The sequence below is a fragment of the Pristiophorus japonicus genome, chromosome 7, assembly GCF_044704955.1.
Source record: "Pristiophorus japonicus isolate sPriJap1 chromosome 7, sPriJap1.hap1, whole genome shotgun sequence".
NCBI classification, from domain to species: domain Eukaryota; kingdom Metazoa; phylum Chordata; class Chondrichthyes; family Pristiophoridae; genus Pristiophorus; species Pristiophorus japonicus.
Window position 1 is genome coordinate 60,996,996 of NC_091983.1, and position 15,487 is coordinate 61,012,482.

General features: G+C 41.2%; 1 protein-coding gene across 1 annotated transcript; it reads left to right on the forward strand.

The window, feature by feature from the left end:
• Nucleotides 1–1,814: 1,814 nt before the first annotated feature.
• kcnf1b (potassium voltage-gated channel, subfamily F, member 1b) lies at nucleotides 1,815–3,272 on the forward strand. The gene has a single exon (XM_070884375.1). It carries the CDS (start codon nucleotides 1,815–1,817, stop codon nucleotides 3,270–3,272), a length of 1,458 nt encoding a protein of 485 aa, XP_070740476.1.
• The last annotated feature ends 12,215 nt before the right edge of the window (nucleotides 3,273–15,487 follow it).

Genomic DNA, 15,487 nt, shown 5'->3' on the forward strand with positions numbered 1-15,487 from the left:
AGATCCATCCAATTGTCTCGGTTGGGGCTGCAGCAACCCTGACGCTATAGTAAAATAATATAATGTTGGGCTATTTTATGTTTCTAATTATATTTGAGGAAATATGTATAACTGTATGTTAGCTTTATGAACTAGATGTTTTTGCCTTGTTGTTTACAAGATGATGCTGGAGAAAAGTGGTCTGCAGCAACCAAACCAAGTTCTCTGACCTGATAACTAATCAAATAAGAGGCAGAAGATACATATCTGACCATTCACACTCTTTCTGTCCAGGACAACGTTATTATTTAAAAGTATAGACTTTGAAATCTATTTTGACAGTTTTGATTAACTGTGACGGCATCTTTTTATCTTTCTTTTGTACCAGTTTGACTTCAAAGGAAAGAGGCATACAATTATGTGGCAATCGAGTTCTTCAGTTCCCTTCTTACTATGCAAGCTTGTGTGTAGAAGAAGGCTTATAGGAATTCATAAATAATATTTTCATCACAAATTTGTGGAGGAAGTTATGAAAGTGACTGCAAAGGACTCCCAAGGACTGCCGAATTTCATTATTTTGGAACAGTTTGAAAGTTCTGGTGAAAAATTAAGTATGCTGTTGTTGAGTTAATTCTGCTGATTGGCACGTTTTGTTTCAGTTATTTCAATCTCTTAATCTAAGCTAATTAACAATTTTAACAGTTTTTAATGGTCAGTCGGCGTGCTATTTTCTGCCGATTTTGGAAAGATGAGTTAGGGGTAACAACATTCCAGCCTACATACCAATGGGAAAAGAGTTTACTGTTTGCACTATGCATACTTCATCCTAGATGCGTTGTCAAGTTTCTGATCATAAAGACACGGATACCTACGGAAGCTGACTTTGTGGTGAGCATAAGTCGAAATCATAAGCAGCAGCAGTAGGGGGTGATTAAGTAGTTAGTTCCGGCTGAAGGGAGAAAAACATAACTTTTATTGAATTAGTTCAGCAAAACATAAAAAATATGGTTTGTGTGGACTAGCTACATGTTATGTCACCATTTAATAATAGTTTGGTAAATCGCCATGGTTCCCTTGTGTTTGCTTTGTGAAATATGAAAAAAATGTATTGGAGCTTGCAGTATCGTTGAGTATTTTCAGACGCTGTGCAGTTTTTTCACCAGCAGGGAGTGCAGCTTGCTTCTAGCTGGTACAGTTGGTTCATATTATCTCGTGTGGATGTAAAGAATTTCAGTGCGCGTCCAAGAGACGGATTATGTTACCTTTTTGATCCGAACCGTTAACATTCCCCAGGGCTGTGGATCGCAGTGATAAAATGTGCTTTACGCATTGTGCAACACTGCATAGACACGGTCGACAGATTATCAGGTTATTATTGCCTGTTTATCAAACTGCCTGCAGGAAACAGCCTTTTTCAAACTCCACGTTTCTGAGGTATAGTTTTGTTCTGGTTTTACAAGATTAGCAACCTGACAGATTGCTTTATGTCCTGTTAATTTGAATATATTTCATTAATCAATTGCCAGACGATGACGTGCTATTGTACTTCGATGGCTCTCCTGTGTAAGGTTTATAAGTCCGTGATTCCAACTTTCAGCGAGACAGACTTTGGTGAGTTTTGATCTAAAGCGCTTTCCTCACGATATTCCCCATTGAGAAACCTTTTTCCCTAGTTTGAGGTTCAGTGTAATAGTAAATGTTCTATATTTGCTCTCTATTCATATATACATCTTACGAGATACCGAGGACGTCGATGCAAGTTGTTGCGTTGAAACATTTATCAAAGGAGCGAAAAGTGTGTTTGTTGAACTTGATTTTGTATAAATATCTAAATCATGGAGACGGAACCCAGAAGCTCGGGCTCTAGTGAATCAGAAACTTCGGAAGATCAGGAGATGGCGGTGAATATTGGCGGGGTCCGCCACATTTTGTACGGGGATGTGCTGAACCGTTACCCGGAAAGCAGACTGGCAGAACTGCTAAACTGCAGTGGGTACGAAGCGATCTTCTCCCTTTGCGATGACTACGATCCGAGCAAAGGAGAGTTTTACTTCGACCGAGACCCGGACTCTTTCAAATGTGTACTGGACGTCTACTATTTCGGAGAAATCCACATGAAAAAAGGGATTTGCCCCATTTGTTTCAAAAATGAGCTAGACTTCTGGAAGATCGAGGTGGACTTTTTGGACGAGTGTTGCAAATGCCTCCTAGGCGAGAAAAATGAAGAGCTCGAAGAAATCGCAAAGCAAGTGCAGCTTATTTTGGCCGACACTGGGGAGTCGGCTGATGGCTGTTGGGGGAAAGCTCAAAAATTCCTCTGGAAACTGATGGAAAAGCCCGGTTCGTCCTGTCCGGCCAGAGTGATTGCAGTTTTATCTTTTCTATTTATTTTAATTTCATCCGTGGTGATGTGTGTGAGCACCATCCCTGACCTCCAAGTGACCGATGAGGAGGGGAGCCCAATAGATCATCCAGTCCTCGACTCCATCGAAACGGCGTGCATCGGCTGGTTCACAGCCGAATATATACTCAGGCTGGTATCGGCCCCCAACAAACTCAAATTTGTCCTTTCTTTCATGAACATCATAGACGTACTAGCGATTTTGCCTTTCTATGTGAGTCTAATCTTGACTACAGTCGGGGCAACCCTGATGGAGCTAACTAATGTTCAGCAGGCGATTCAGGCTCTTAGGATCATGCGGATAGCGCGAGTTTTTAAACTGGCGCGCCACTCCAGCGGTCTGCAAACACTCACCTACGCCCTGAAAAGAAGCTTTAAAGAACTGGGCCTATTGCTGATGTACTTGGCAGTTGGCATTTTCGTTTTTTCGGCTTTGGGCTTCATCATGGAACAAAGCCACCCCGAAACCCTCTTCAAAAGCATCCCTCAGTCCTTCTGGTGGGCGATCATCACCATGACTACCGTTGGATACGGGGATATTTACCCAAAGACAACTTTGGGGAAGATCAACGCAGCTGTCAGCTTTCTCTGCGGCATCATAGCCATCGCGTTGCCTATCCATCCTATTATAAATAACTTTGTCAGGTACTATAATAAACAGAAAGTTTTGGAAACGGCTGCAAAACACGAACTTGAACTAATGGAGTTGAATGCTAAGGAGGGAGAGTATGGGGATTCTAGAAATGAACAGGTAGATATTGTGGTCACTAAAGCTAGTAGCGATAGTAACCTCTCGCTCAATAACAGTCCATTATATTCTTACAGCGGCACTTTTATTCCACTTTTATCAGAGGAAAAACTGCATCGAAATAGGCTTCAGAGCTGCAAATGAACGGACAGTTTGCTAGTATTTCCGTGCAATTTTATTAGGTGTACCAGAATGCTATCCCGGTCGTCTTATTCCTTGTCAAATACTGATTCAGGAGACATTTATAACTATGCATGCTTGATACAAAGATCAATATGAATGAATATCAGTTACTGTCAAATGTTATATATAGTTACAACAAATCGTACTTATGTAATGATCATTTGGCACAGATGATTATTCAATCTTAGCATTTTAGAAAATACATTTAATCAGCACAAAATAGATTTGGAAATGTTCCATTGGGTATTTTAAAGCTAACGTTTAATTACAATTAAGTATCTAGAGATATAGAAACTTGAATTGTTATATAAAGACAGGCAATATAGTATCCTCCAGATAAAAACTCCGGCAAAATTATCTGTAGGGGTTAGGATATTTTAACATCGTGTACAGATTTTCAAAATATATTACACAAATATTCTAATCTCTTAATAAAGTACAAATGACAAATGTATCGTGAACATAACAGAACCCGACATGAGAGATTTGTGACAATTGTTGATCATGAATAATTGTCAAAAAGTGATAGTTGTACACAATTATTGCCAATTCATACCTACATATTCTTAACACTGAACTGAGCATGCCACAAACTAAAAGAAATACAAACTCCAAATGTTAGAAAAGAAAATAACACCAGAAAATGCTGTAACTATACAGCAAGGTCAGTCAACATCTGTAAAGAAAAAAGGCAGGTTATTGATATTTTATGTGTGTAACACTGAATCATAACTGAAGATTGCTATTTTGGAAAAATAGTAATAGAAAATGTAACTATAAATAATAATTTAGAAATTTTAATGTTATTTCAATATCTGCAATTACAAAGCAAACCCCAAATACTCAATCTTTATGCAATGGACTTATAGTAAGACATAACAAAATAATCTATTTTCTGTTTAAGTTCATTTAATATACTGATTTTTCTGGAAAATCGATCAATAACAATCAGTAAAATCATTTTATTTTGAGTACAATATAACTACATTGTTAGTGGCAAAAATAGCAATTGTTTCAGTATGCAATGTTGGAACAATGAAAATACTGTTAACCAAATAGTACAAAATGTGCATGCATCTAATTAATACTATCTCCACAGTATATTTCCAGTTTTATATGAGTGAAATGTTGACATTTTTCTTACTTTTTAAAATAGTTTGCAAAATAATCACAGACTTTATATTTCTTTGATATTAATAATCTTCTGGAAATTCTTTGTCATCCAATAATGAAAATAATGCTCCAAACCCAGACATTTATTATTTTCAAATAACAATTTCTCATATTGTCCAGCTTTAAATGTAGAATACGTCTACAGTGCAGTATTTACATTATCTCTTTTTAAATTGCTCTTGTCATAGTACAAGTCTTATTGGCTATACCTGTACTTATGTTTGGTGTTTGACTTAGTTGATTTTACACTTTGAGCATTTTTCACAGCTTTTGAATAATTGAAAATATCACCACTGCTTGCAAATTGTTACTCCGTGCACTCATTGTGCTGGTACTAATTGGAGAATATAGTCCAATTATAACATGTGTCTAACATAAGGATTGCATTTATCTGTAATGCATTAAAAATCTTACATTTGTGCACACCTTCTATCAACTTTTTCCATTGTAAGTTGCTATGTTCACATTAATGTCCTATGTAAACTTGTCATGCTATAGTGCTATCACTGGCAGGAGGATGAATTACAACATGGCAAGTTTACATAGGTAAATTCCAATATAATGTAGACATAAGAATTTATAATGGGAATATGAAAATAAGGACAGAATGTATGAATTTAAAGTGGGGACTGAATTACATCTGCATGCCCTGGCCCATTTATCCTTCACCCTTTAACCCGGTTTCACCTGAAGACTACGTTGTCTTGACTCCCTGTGTGCAACATTTTGAAAAATCAACTGGTATATATTATAAATGTTTATATAATTATGAAAATAGTAAAAAAAAGTTAAGGTAGTTTTAAATAACTTCACACCGGCTTGCCTTGTGAAATTCAACCTCCTGATCCATTCCAATAACATTTAATACAATTTAACATTCAATAATAATCAGTGAAATAATTTTATTTTGATACATTGATATATTTGTTGCAATAGCATTATTAATGTTTCAGGGTGCTGTTTACTGGTGATATTTTACTGAAAATCCTGTCATTTAGTTTTTCCATCAATAAATGTTACAAGTCGAGTCAGTCTCTGAACAAGTGAAAGGCAATCATCTTGGATCTGGGTTGCATTGCACTGCCAATACTAACCATAGGTAAGCAGTTGCTCCTCCTATATCAGCACTTATGAATTTCAAACAGATGAGCTAATGAAACTGTACGCCGAGGATTTATCTAAAACCCTCCCATAAGACTACAAAGACATATTCTAATATTCCCTTCTGAGTATGTATTAAAATATAATGTTTAAACAAACATTTGGTTATTTATGTCAACATTTTCTCCGCAAAATTGAAAGAAGACATTAAAACCATAGGAAAAATTAGAATAAGGTTTATTTGTTGTATGGATCTGTTTTATGGATGTAGACTTGCATTTCGATGGGATCCACTGAGTTAACAGAAATTCTATGAAACAACTTGTCTGAGGTCTACATATGTGCTTTTTAACAATAATATAGCAACCACAACTAATAAGTTATTTAAACACATTTAAGAAACCATATCCTCAGTTCAATAATTGAAACCATTTTTGGTGCAATTTACATTTTCTTGTAATTAAGACTGTATAAACCAACTCAAAATACAAGTGATCATGAAGTATGTAATAGTTTGTACTACCAGACCCTACGTCTGGAGGTTTAAAGAATCAAGTAGTACAGCAGATTTGGATTTGGACTCTGCTTCGTATCTTGGCCTCCTCGTTCTTAGCTAATTATGTTTTCCTTATTCACTGGAGTATTAATTTATATGTTTATATAAGCAAAGCCTTGTCTATGCTAGAAGCCAACCAATATGCTTTTTCACTTGTACAATTACTTTCAAAAGTACCTCCAACTACTTTTTAAATAAATTAATGTATCACTTTTGGAGTTCCCAAAATTATTTAATCTGTTAATTTCTTTGTGTTGCTTTCAATAAAGCATGAGATTGTCAATAGATCTGCTGTAGTGATAACACTGATCTTTTAGTACATGCAATTCAGAGTGGAAGTGAGAATATCTTGAAATAAATATATTCTGTGTAAAATATCATTACGTAAACAAATAATAAAATGCAAAAATATTGGTAGTTGTTTATTGTATGAAGTGACATTTGACAGACAAAAAGATGGTAAAAGCATTAGATATTTACTTAAAAGTAGGCAAGTGAGCATCGGTAAGATTTACATACAATGCAGTATATATGTTCTATTGTTCTTGTACACCTCTAGAGTATAAGCAAATGCATTACAAATAATAATATGAGTATTTGATCTTACACTTTCATCATTTTGTGGCATGAAATTAATGAAACCTGTAGAATTTGATTTAATTAGGTTAAAATAAAACTGAATAATTCACATTGGATAAAGTTTGGGTATTATTGGTAAATGCTGTTATGAATTTGAAAGTCATTTTTGAGACCAGTGGAATAAGAAAATCAAACCTAATTGCGAATCTTGCATGAAAGAAATCAATTTCAATAAACGAAGCAAGTGAAATCCATTCTAACCTTCATAATAATCTAATCAAGCTATTTTTAGTCATCAACATAATATATATCTGGTAGAAACCTGGAGCAAACAACAATAAAATTAATGATAAAAAAAACTGTCAAGTTGGAGGAGGCAACACAATATTTATTGAAAATGCTTTCAGTTGTTTTTTGCTTTCTCATTAGGCGAGGATATTATGCTAAACAAATTCTTAACATAAAACATAACAAATAAATAACATTAAAGTTTCCCATAGAGATGTCTTTTCTGTGTTTAAAATCTGTACAGTAGCGTTTCCCTCCACAAGCCTGCCCTCTCCAGCCTAGGGTTTGAGTTCTGCTACGGTTCTGGAACTTGCATTGTCTTCCCTGCTGATATGGAGGCTCGGGAAACAGGTAGTGCAATGGAGCACCTATAATAAAGAAAGACTTGCATTTATATAGTGCCTTTCACGACCACCGGACATCCGAAAGTGCTTTTCAGTCAGTGAAGTACTTTTGAAGTGTAATCACTTTTGTAATGTAGGAAACTAATACACTAATAGTACTTGGATTACAAATCCAAGAACTCAGTTTAAGGTTGCCACCTTTTGCTCAAATTCAGAGGAGTGTGGATTACAAACAGAGAAGTGACCTGCTCTGTGAATGGCAAATCTTGCTGTCGATCATAACAAAAGCATTCTGATGCTTTAAAGATACATCCTAATTGGACAAATAAAAACATTTTCTCCCAGATATAGCCTTCTGATTGGAAATTAGATAAAAAAGAAAGAAAGACTTGCATTTATACAGCACCTTTCACGACCACCGGACGTCTCAATGTGCTTTACAGCCAATGATCAAGAATAACTAATGCACAGATGAAGAATAACTAATTCAATTAGTTGCCACTACTAAACAAACTCAACAGTGAAGTCGATTAGCAGGTAGCAGATTGTCCAGCCTGCTGCTGCTGCTGCTGCTTGTGTAGGTCCTCTTCCTCCTCTTCATGCAACCAACCAAGAATGACACCCATCATTAATCCTGTGATTATTGAGGGTCTGGAATCAGAATCAATGCTGCAAAATGAAATCTCCAAAGCAAACCCTCATAAAAATGTCATACCAAATAGATACAAACGGTCTGAGTGATTGCAGTTGACTGTCCCTTTAAATTCCGCTTACAATTGCTGTTTTGGAAGAAATCCCACTAGGTTTTATTCAGTGGGTTCAGCGCTGGGACTTCGCTCTTGTGAATTAGAATTGATTTGGGTTCCTAATTACGTCACAAGATCTCGATTTTAATACATTAATGAGGAGGGTGCCTCAGCTGCCTAAGAAAGCTCCGGAATTAAGGTGGCTGCAGTCAGGAATCAAACGCGAAAGGGGCGGTAAACCCTCTGTGGCATTTTTAACTCCACTACCCTCCTTTTCCACTAGGTGGAGAGAATTGAAATTGCCCCTTGAGACTATTCACACTACGGCAGAGAAAATAAGAGATTTGATAGAGATGCTCAAATTTATGAGATTTTGATACGGTAAATAGGGATTTACCACATGGATTGCAGCAGTTCAAGAAGGCAGCTCACCACCACCTTCTCAAGGCCTTAAATTAAAAACCATCAAAAGAACAAAGGGAGAGGTTAGGAAAGTGTTTTTATGCAGAGAGTTGGTAGGACATGGACTACCCTAAAGGAAATAGTGGTGAGTTCAGAATCTATAAAATAAGGGAAATGGATAAATATTTGAAAAAAATTTAAAGCGCAGCGAATGGAACAAAGTGAATTCATTTTTCAGAGAACCAGCTAAGGCACAAACAACCAAATTGGGGTGTAAAATTCTATGATTCTATGGGCCCGAGTTTGGTCAAACCTAAGTTCTGCCAATGTCGAAAGGAACGCTAAAAGCCTGACGGTACTTTGGGCAGAAGTTTGGTGGAAAAATGTGGGAAAAACTGCCTGGCGGAAAAAATGGGCCTTACACGCCAATTCTGGACGGCACCGTGCGGTAGGTCACATTCTGGGCGGCAAATGCGATCCTCGGCAAAGTAATGCCGAGAATAGAGTCGGGCCCAGGGAGGGGGGAACGGGAAAAATAAAAAAATTTCAAAACATTAAAAAAACCTATAAATCCTTCAGAGGACCCCATCCACCAAAATCCCTGCAAAAGAAATGAAGAAACCAAGTGCACAAACCTTTTTTTGCAGGTCTTCATACTTACTGTTCAGGTAAGACCTGCCTCCATGCGCGGTCTCTTCTGCTGCTGGAGCGGAGGATCGCTCGGACCGATCTGGAGAGTCAGCAGGCAGAAGGACTTTTGTCAGTGTTGCACGCCGGCGCACGCCAGCGGACACTCCCCAGCGGTCTTCTCTCCCCGCCGGCGTGAGGACCTGACCAAACTCGCTCTCGGGGGGAGAGCACCCAGAAACCAGAGAGACTGCCGGCGGTAAGTCGACCAAACTCAGGCCCTATAATTCATAGAGGATCAGGATATGGAAGCTGTGTTAAATTAATTCTTCACATCAAAACAGGATTCTATACTAATCTATCACAAAATCATCTGAGTAATGCGCTCAAAATGCTTCTGTATATATGAGTTGAATCTTAGCTGTTTTAATTCTTGTGCATCTGGTTCAAAATTCATGTAGGCCCATTCCCCCGCCCTTTCTCCATAGCCCTGCAAGACATGATTGAGTCTGCCTCCACCACCCTGGTAGTGCATTCTAGATCCTAATCACTCGCTGTGTAAGAAAGCTTTTTCTTATGTCGACTTTGGTTCTTTTGCCAATTACCTTAAATCTGTGTTCTCTGGTTTTCGACCCTTTGGTCACTGGGAATAGGTTCTCTCCATCTACTCTATCTAGACCCCTCATGATTTTGAACACCTCTATCAAATCTCCTCTCAATCATCTCTGTTCTAAGGAGAACAACCCTAGCTTCTCCAGTCTATCCACATAACTGAAGTCCCTCATCCCTGGAATCATTCTCGTAAATATTTTGTGCACCCTCTCTAAGACCTTCACAATCTTCCTAAAATGTGGTGCCCAGAACTGGACACAATACTCCAGTTGAGGCCGAACCAGTGTTTTATACAGGTTCATCATTGTTATATATGTAAACTCTTATTACTCTGTACAGCCACCAGAGGGCTCATTCTCTGGAGTCCCAAGGGATCCCATAATCCCATGGGACTACAGGTATTTAAGGAGGCTTCACAGGTTGAAGAGGCACTCTGGAGACCTGCAATACAAGACTAAGGTCACACTTTACTTTGAGCTCAGTGTTCAGTCTGACTATTTCTCCATAGTGAACAGATAGCAAACCCAAAGATGCAGAGAACAGTGGGCATCCTGGAGAAATTCTCGGAGGGAGATGATTGGGAAACTTTTGTGGAGCGACTCGACCAATACTTCATGGCCAATGAGCTAGATGGGGAAGAGAGCGCTGCCAAACGAAGGGCGAACCTCCTCACCGTCTGTGGGGCACCAACGTATGGCCTCATGCAGAATCTGCTCACTCCAGCGAAACCCACGGAGAAATCATATGACGATTTGTGCACACTGGTCCGAGAACATTTGAACCTGAAGGAAAGCATTCTGATGGCGAGGTACCGGTTCTACACCTACAAAAGGTCTGAAGGCCAGGAAGTGGCGAGTTATGTCGTCGAGCTAAGACGCCTTGCAGGACATTGTGAATTTGAAGGACATTTGGAGCACATGCTCAGAGACTTTTTCATACTTGGCATTGGCCACGAAACGATACTTCGCAAACTTTTGACTGTAGAGACCCCAACCTTGAGTAAGGCCATAGCGATAGCCCCGGCGTTCATTACCACCAGTGACAATATGAAACAAATCTCTCAGCACACAAGTGCTGCTACAAGTACTGTGAACAAAATGATGTTGTTTTCGAATCGTAACATGCAGGGCAGGTCACACATACCTGCAGCTACATGTCCGCAGATGTCTCAGAGTCCACCATCAAGGGTGATGAATACAAGGCCATTAACACCTTGTTGGCGCTGCGGGGGCGATCATCGTTTCCATTCATGCTGATTCAAAGAGTACGTTTGCAAGGGCTGTGGAACAATGGGACACCTCCAACGATTGTGCAGGTGAGCTGCAAAGCCTGTTAAACCTGCAAACCACCATGTTGCAGAGGAGGACAGATCCACGGAGGATCACGATGAACCAGAGCCTCAGATCGAGTAGGCAGAGGTACATGGGGTGCACACATTCACCACGAATTGACCCCTGATAATGCTGAATGTTGAACTAAATGGACTCTCGGTGTCAATGGAGCTGGACATGGGTGCGAGCCAGTCCATCATGGGCAAAAAGACTTTCAAAAGGTTGTGGTGCAACAAGGCCTCAAGGCCAGTCTTAACTCCAGTTCGCACGAAACTAAGAACTTACACGAAAGAACTGATTCCTGTAATTGACAGTGCTACCGTAAAGGTCTCCTACGATGGAGCGCTGCACAAGCTACCACTCTGGGTAGTACCGGGCGATGGTCTCACACTGCTCGGCGGGAGCTGGCTGGGAAAGATACACTGGAAGTGGGACGACATCCGAGCGCTATCGCCCCCTGACGCCACTTCGCGTGCCCAGGTCTTAAACAAATTTCTTTTGCTGTTCGAACCAAGCATCGGGAAATTCCAAGGAGCAAAAGTACAGATGCACCTAATTCCGGGGACGCGACCCATCCATCACAAGGCGAGAGCAGTACCGTACATGATGAGAGAAAGGGTAGAGATCGAGCTAGACCGGCTGCAAAGAGCGGGTATCATTTCCCCGATTGAGTTCAACGCGTGGGCCAGTCCTATCATCCCAGTCCTCAAGGGAGACGGCACTGTCAGAATCTGTGGCGATTACAAAGTAACAATCAATCATTTTTCCTTGCTGGACCAATATCCTCTACCAAAAGCCGACGACCTCTTTGCATTGCTGGTGTGAGGAACGAAGTTCACGAAGCTGGATCTGACTTCAGCCTACATGATGCAGGAACTGGAGGAATCATCAAAGGCATCAACACGCACAAAGGACTTTTTGTTTATAACAGATGCCCATTTTGAATCCGATTGGTGGCGGCGATATTCCAGAGAAACATTGAAAGCTTACTGAAGTCTGCCCCGCATACCGTGGTCTTCCAGGACGATATCTTGGTCACAGGTCGGAACACAGCCGAGCATCTGCAGAACTTGGAGGATGTTCTTAGTCGACTCAACCACATGGGGCTCAGGTTAAAACGCTCGAAGTGCATTTTCCTGGTGCCTGAAGTGGAGTTCTTGGGAAGGAGGATTGCGGTGGATGGCATCAGGCCCACCAACGCGAAGACGGAGGCAATCGAGAACGCACCGAGGCCACAGAACATGACGGAGCTGCGGTCGTTTCTGGGACTCCTGAACTACTTTGGTAACTTCTTACCGGGTCTCAGCACACTGTGACGGTGCCAGCAACCCATTTGGGACCATGTCCATAGAGTACAAATACAGGATCATTGACTTCAATATCACGTGACAAGTTTGCGCGATCATGGTACATGCTTTGTTCATGCCGCCTGCCCTCAACGTGATCATGGAGATCAGGGTGGACAAGATAATGCCTTGTTTTGAGCACCCTTTTCATGAGCAGCTTGGCTGGGAGAACTCCGGTGAGCGAGTGGGGTCTAGTGCTGTAGCTGAGCAGGACTCGGGACAGGCGGGTCTGCAGGGAGCCTTCCGACACACGTTTCAAGCTTTGCTTGATGGTTTGTGTTAAGTCTTGAATAAAGAGTCAAACTAGATACTGCAAGCTCAAAGTAAGGTGTGACCATAGCCCTTTATTACAGATCTCAGAGTGCCTCTCCAGCCTGTGAGGCCTCCTTATATACAGGTGCTCCCAAGGGATTGTGGAATCTCTTGGGATTCCAGGGGATAAGATAAGCCCTCTGGTGGTTAGACATGCTATTTACAGGTTTACATGCATAACAACACTCCCCCCCACCCCCCCAAAGTCAATAGCGTAACTATTTACAATGTGAGTCGATCTGGGGTCTTCCTTTCCCTGGTTGATCATCTTGGTGCAAATGCAGTTTTGGTGAGTCATTTGTTGGGCCCTCACTGGGCTGCTGCACAGCTGGCCTTGCTGGGCTGCTGGGTGTTGTGAGTCCCGCTGAGCTGCTGCGGGTGATGTGTTCTGCTTCGTGGTCAACCACTGGATTGGTTGCCACTTGTGTGTGCAATAGAGGGTCGAAAAAGGTAAAGTCTATTGTGGGTTCTGGATAGTCCATAAATCTGAGTTTGGTTTGATCCAAGTGTTTCCTGCAGGTGAGTCCATTTAGAGTTTGACCACAAATGCCCTACTCCCCTCTTTGGCCAAAACAGTGCCAGGAAGCCACTTGGGACCTTGTACATAGTTCAACATAAATACAGGATCATTTATCTCAATTTCGCGTGACACATTTGTGCGATCATGATATGTATTCTGTTGAAGCCGCCTGCTCTCGACCTGTTCGTGTAGATCAGGATGCACTAACGAGAGCCTTGTCTTAAGTGCCCTTTCATGAGCAGTTCAGTGGAAGGGACCCCAGTGAGCGAATGGGGTCTTGTGCAGTAACTAAGCAGGGATAAGCGAGTCTGCAGTGAGCCTTCAGTTACCCTTTTCAAGCTCTGCTTGATTGTTTGAACTGCTCGTTCTGTCTGATCGTTGGACGTTGGTTTAAACGGGGCAGATGTGACATGTTTGATCCCATTGCGGGTCATGAACTTCTTGAACTCGGCACTGGTAAAGCATGGCCCATTGTCGCTTACAAGGACATCAGGCAGGCCATGCGTGGCAAACATGTCCCATAGGCTTTAAAAGGTGGCAGCGGATGTGCTTGCTGACATTATCACACATTCAATCCATTTGGAATATGCATCTGCAACCACTAAGAACATTTTTCCCAAGAATGGGCCTGCATAGTCGACATGGACCCTGGACCATGGTTTGAAGGGCCAAGACCATAAACTTAGTGGCGGCTCCCTTGGTGCATTGCTTAACTGTGTACATGTATTACATTTGTGCATGCAGGACTCTAAGTCTGCATCGATACCGGGCCACCACACGTGGGATCTGGCTATCGCTTTCATCATTACAATGCCTGGGTGGGTGCTGTGGAGATCACTGATGAAAGTGTTCCTGCCCTTTTTTGGCACCACTACCCGATTACCCCATAGGAGGCAGTCTGCCTGTATAGATATTTCATCTTTGCGCCGCTGGTACGGCTTTAGTTCTTCCTGCATCTCTAACGGGACACTGGACCAACTCCCGTGGAGCACACAGTTTTTTACTAAGGACAGTAAGGGGTCCTAGTTCGTCCAGATTCTAATCTGTCAGGCAGTAACAGGTGATTGCTCACTCTCGAATGCTTCCATTACCATAACTAAATCTGCGGGCTGTGCAATCTCCACCCCTGTGATGGGCAATGGCAGCCTGCTGAGAGCATCGGTACAGTTTTCTGTACCTGGCCTGTGGTGGATGGCGTAGTTGTATGCGGACAACGTAAACGCCCTTCTCTGGATGCGAGTCGATGCATTCGTATTTATCCCCTTGTTTTCAGAAATGAGGGATATAAGCAGCTTATGGTCGGTTTCCAATTCAAATTTGAGCCCGAACAGATATTATTCCTTTTTTTTTACCCCGTAAAGACACGGCAATGCATCTTTTTCGATCATACTGTAGGCCCTCTCGGCCTTATACAGACTTCTGGATGCATAAGCAACCGGTTGCAATTTCCCAAATTCGTTAGCAATACACACCCGACCCCGTACGACGACACATCACATGCTAGTACCAAACGCTTACATGGATCGTACAACACAAGCAATTTGTTTGAACATAACAGCTTCCTAGCTTTCTCAAAGGCATTTTCTTGGCGTTTACTCCATACCCATTCATCTCCTTTATGCAGTAAAGAGTGCAGTGGTTCTAACAATGTGTAATGTCTGTAAGCTTGTAATGTTTGTAGCTCCACACTGTGGATGTGGACGTATTGTGTACTGCAATTGCAGGGTTAATAATAATCAGAACCAGGCAGATTTACGGAGACTTCCGAGAGAGCTGTCTGCCATGTTAGGGAGCTGTGTATGCTGTGTTCTGTGAATATATCACATTTGGCGACGGAAGATGGGATTTTTCGGATGATTTAAAGCTTAAATTTTGTTGGTGAAGGATTCAGCCAGCCGACAGACTTTGGAAGTTTCTGTCTTTGGAAAAAAGCTACAAAATCTGAGGTAAAATACAGCACATGGTGTGAACAGCTAGAGATTAAAATGGCAGGTGTATTGGGACATTTGGGAGAATATCGACACGACCAGGAATGTTTTAAAGCATATGTGGATCAGCTAGAATTGTATTTCATTGCAAATAACATAATCAAAGTTCCAGACAATGCAATCCAGAACCGGGCTGTGTTGGAACGTAAGAAAGCAATCTTCTTATCGGACGCAGGTCCGGCATTATATGACACTCTTGTAAATTTGCTTGTGCCTGACAAGCCAAAGGACACAATGCTTAAAGAGATTTT

What these genes read in the sequence shown, in the direction of transcription:
- kcnf1b (XM_070884375.1), top strand. Translation starts at nt 1,815, where the DNA reads ATGGAGACGGAACCCAGAAGCTCGGGCTCTAGTGAATCAGAAACTTCG.